Raw genomic sequence first — 3,886 nt, forward strand, 5'->3', positions numbered from 1 at the left:
CTTCTTCTTTGCCCTCTTCTTCGCCGTCTTTTCTTTGCCCGTCTTCTTCTTCTTTGCTCTTCTTCTTTGCCCTTCTTCTTCGCTCCTACTTCTTCGCCCCCTACTTCTTCGCCCCTTCTTCGTTCCTTCTTATTCGTCCCTTCTTCTTTGCCCTTCTTCTTCGCTCCTACTTCTTCGCCCCCTACTTCTTCGCCCCTTCTTCGTTCCTTCTTCTTCCTCGCCCTTCTTTGCCCTTCTTTCTCACCCTTCTTCTTTGCCCGTCTTCTTCGCCGTCTTTTCTTTGCCCGTCTTCTTTGCTCTTCTTCTTCTCTGCCCGTCTTCTTTGCCCTTCTTCCTCTTCTTTGCCCGTCATCTTCTTCTTTGCCCGTCATCTTCTTCTTTGCCTTTCTTCTTTTTCTTTGCCCTTCGTCGCTCCTTCTTCGCTCCTACTTCTTCGCCCCTTGCTCGTTCCTTCTTATTCGTCCCTTCTTCTTTGTCCTTCTTCGCCCTTTGCCCTCCTTCTTCGCCCATTATTCTTCTTTGCCCTTCTTCTTTGCCCTTCTTCCTTGCCCTTCTTCTTCTTTGCCCTTCTTCTTCTTTACCCTTCTTCTTCGCCCGGCTTCTTCTTTGCCCTTCTTCTTCGCCCGTCTTCTTCCGCCCCTTCTTCGCCCATTATTCTTCTGTGCCCTTCTTCTTCTTTGCCCTTCTTCTTCGCCCTTCTTTTGCTACGCCCCTTCTTCTTTGCCCTTCTCCTTCGCCCTTCTTCCTTGCCCTTCTTTACCCTTCTTTGCCCGGCTTCTTCGCCCGTCTTCTTCGGCCCCTTCTTCGCCCATTATTCTTCTGTGCCCTTCTTCTTTGCCCTTCTTTGCCCTTCTTCGTTGCACTTTTTTTGCTACGCCCCTACTTCTTCTTTGCCCTTCTTCTTTGCCCGTCTTCTTCTTTGCCCTTCTTTGCCCGTCTTCGTCTTCTATACCCGTCTTCTTCTATGCCCATCTTCTATACCCGTCTTCTATGCCCGTCTTCTTCTATGCCCGTCTTTGCCCCCTTCACCCTTTGCCCTTCTTCCTCGCCTTTCTTCTTCGCCCATTGTTCTTCTTCACGCTTCTTCTTCGCCTTTCTTCTTCTTTGCCCTTCTTCTTTGCCCGTCTTCTTCTTCTTTGCTCTTCTTCTTTGCCCTTCTTCTTTGCCCGTCTTCTTCTTCTTTGCTCTTCTTCTTTGCCCTTCTTCTTTGCCCGTCTTCTTCTTCTTTGCTCTTCTTCTTTGCCCTTCTTCTTTGCCCGTCTTCTTCTTCTTTGCTCTTCTTCTTTGCCCTTCTTCTTTGCCCGTCTTCTTCTTCTTTGCTCTTCTTCTTTGCCCTTCTTCTTTGCCCGTCTTCTTCTTCTTTGCCCTTCTTTTTCTTCGCCCTTCTTCCTCGCCCTTCTTCGCTCCTACTTCTTCGCCCCTTCTTCGTTCCTTTTTCTTCTTCGTCCCTTCTTCTTTGCCCTTCTTTTTCTTCGCCCTTCTTCCTCGCCCTTCTTTCTCACCCTTCTTTGCCGTCTTCTTCTTCTTTGCTCTTCTTCTTTGCCCTTCTTCTTTGCCCGTCTTCTTTGCCCGTCTTCTTCTTCTTTGCCCTTCTTTTTCTTTGCCCTTCGTCGCTCCTTCTTCGCCCCTTCTTCGTTCCTTCTTATTCGTCCCTTCTTTTTCTTTGTCCTTCTTCGCCCTCCTTCGCCCATTATTCTTCTCTGCCCTTCTTCGCCCTTCTTTTTCTTCGCCCTTCTTTTTCTTTGCCCTTCTTTGCCCGTCTTCTTCGCCCTTCTTTTGCTACGCCCCTTCTTCTTTGCCCTTCTTCTTTACCCTTCTTCACCCTTCTTCTTTGTCCTTCTTTACCCTTCTTCGCCCTTCTTGTTCGCCCTTCTTGTTCTTCACCCTTCTTCTTCGCCCTTCTTCTTTGCCCGTCTTCTTCCTCGCCCTTCTTCGCCCATTATTCTTCTGTGCCCTTCTTCTTCGCCCTTCTTCTTTGCCCGTCTTCTTCTTCTTTGCCCGTCTTCTTCTTCTTTGACCTTCTTCTTCTTCTTCTTTGACCTTCTTCTTTGCCCTTTTTTTGCTACGCCCCTTCTTCTTTGCCCGTCTTCTTCGGCCGTCTTCTTCTTCTTTGGCCTTCTTCTTCTTCTTTGCCCTTCTTCATTGCCCGTCTTCTTCTTCTATGCCCTTCTATGCCCGTCTTCTATACCCATCTTCTTCTATACCCGTCTTCTATGCCCTTCTTCTATGCCCGTCTTCTATGCCCGTCTTCTTCTTTGCCCTTCCTCTTCTTCGCCCTTCTTCTTTGCCCTTCTTCTTCCTCTTTGCCCTTCTTCTTTGCCCCTTCTTCTTTGCCCTTCCTCTTCTTCTTTGTCCTTCCTCTTCTTCTTTGCCCTTCTTCTTTGCCCTTCTTATTCTTCTTTGCCCCTTCTTTGCCCTTCTTCACCCTTCTTTGCTTTTCTTCACCCTTCTTCACCCTTCTTTGCTCGTCTTCGCCCTTCTTCTCGTTCCTTCTTCTTCTTCCTCGCCCTTCTTCTTCGCCCCTTCTACTTTGCCCTTCTTCTTCGCCCCCTTTTCTTCCTCTTCTTCACCCTTCTTCCTCTCCTTTTACTTCTTCTTTGCCCTTATTCTTCTTCCTCTTCTTTGCCCTCTTCTTCTTCTTCTTCTTTGCCCTTCTTCTTTTACATTCTTCTTCTTTGCCCCTTCTTCCTCTTCTTCTTTGCCCCTTCTTCCTCTTCTTCTTTGCCCCTTCTTCCTCTTCTTCTTTGCCCCTTCTTCCTCTTCTTCTTTGCCCCTTCTTCCTCTTCTTCTTTGCCCTTCTTCCTCTTCTTCTTTGCCCTTCTTCCTCTTCTTCTTTGCTCTTCGCCCATTATTCTTCTGTGCCCTTCTTCGCCCTTCTTCTTCTTCTTTGCCCGTCTTCTTCTTCTTCGCCCTTTTTTTGCTACGCCCCTTCTTCTTTGCCCGTCTTCTTCTTTGGCCTTCTTCTTCTTTGCCCTTCTTCATTGCCCTTCTTCGCCCTTCTTCTTTGCCCGTCTTCTTCTTCTATGCCCTTCTATGCCCTTCTAGGCCCGTCTTCTTCTATACCCATCTTCTATGCCCTTCTATGCCCGTCTTCTTCTATGCCCTTCTTCTTTGCCCTTCTTCACCCTTTGTTCTTCTTCTTCGCCTTTCTTCTTCGCCCATTCTACTTCTTCACCCATTCTTCTTCGCCCATTGTTCTTCTTCACGCTTCTTCGCCTTTCTTCTTCTTTGCCCTTCTTCGCCTTTCTTCTTCTTTGCCCTTCTGCACCTTTCTTCTTCGCCCCCTTCTTCTTTGCCCTTCTTCACCCATTCTTCTTCTTCGCCCTTCTTTTGCTACGCCCCTTCTTTGCCTTTCTTCTCCTTCACCCCTTCTTCCTTGCCCTTCTTCTTCGCCCTTCTTCTTTGCCCGTCTTCCTCGCCCTTCTTCGCCCATTATTCTTCTGTGCCCTTCTTCTTCGCCCTTCTTCTTTTTCTTTGCCCTTCTTCTTCTTTGCCCTTTTTTTGCTACGCCCCTTCTTCTTTGCCCGTCTTCTTCGGCCGTCTTCTTCTTTGGCCTTCTTCTTCTTCTTTGCCCTTCTTCATTGCCCTTCTTCTTTGCCCGTCTTCTTCTTCTATGCCCTTCTAGGCCCGTCTTCTTCTATACCCATCTTCTTCTATACCCGTCTTCTATGCCCTTCTTCTATGCCCTTCTTCTTCTATGCCCTTCTTCTATGCCCTTCCTCTTCTTCGCCCTTCCTCTTCGCCCTTATCGCCCTTCTTCTTCGCCCCTTCTACTTTGCCCTTCTTCTTCCCCCCCTTTTCTTCCTCTTCTTCACCCTTCTTCCTCTCCTTTTACTTCTTCTTTGCCCTTATTCTTCTTCCTCTTCTTTGCCCTCTTCTTCTTCTT

The 3,886-nt window shown here is 48.1% G+C and overlaps 2 protein-coding genes across 2 annotated transcripts; both read right to left on the reverse strand.

The window, feature by feature from the left end:
- Nucleotides 1–1,025: 1,025 nt before the first annotated feature.
- On the reverse strand, nucleotides 1,026–1,271 carry LOC108798520 (sperm protamine P3-like; the record flags this gene model as incomplete). The annotated part of the gene is made up of 2 exons (XM_018570282.1): nucleotides 1,026–1,184; nucleotides 1,218–1,271. Coding segments are annotated over 2 exons (213 nt in total), but the record flags the coding sequence as incomplete, so codon positions are not given.
- A 42-nt stretch (nucleotides 1,272–1,313) lies between these two features.
- Nucleotides 1,314–3,179, reverse strand: LOC108798522 (sperm protamine P3-like; the record flags this gene model as incomplete). The annotated part of the gene is made up of 4 exons (XM_018570284.1): nucleotides 3,126–3,179; nucleotides 2,758–2,808; nucleotides 2,659–2,703; nucleotides 1,314–1,406 (listed from the first exon to the last, which is right to left on the reverse strand). Coding segments are annotated over exons 1-4 (243 nt in total), but the record flags the coding sequence as incomplete, so codon positions are not given.
- Nucleotides 3,180–3,886: the final 707 nt, after the last annotated feature.

This window comes from Nanorana parkeri, unplaced genomic scaffold (assembly GCF_000935625.1).
Source record: "Nanorana parkeri isolate BGI_ZX_2015 unplaced genomic scaffold, ASM93562v1 scaffold1496, whole genome shotgun sequence".
Classification (NCBI taxonomy): Eukaryota; Metazoa; Chordata; class Amphibia; order Anura; family Dicroglossidae; genus Nanorana; species Nanorana parkeri.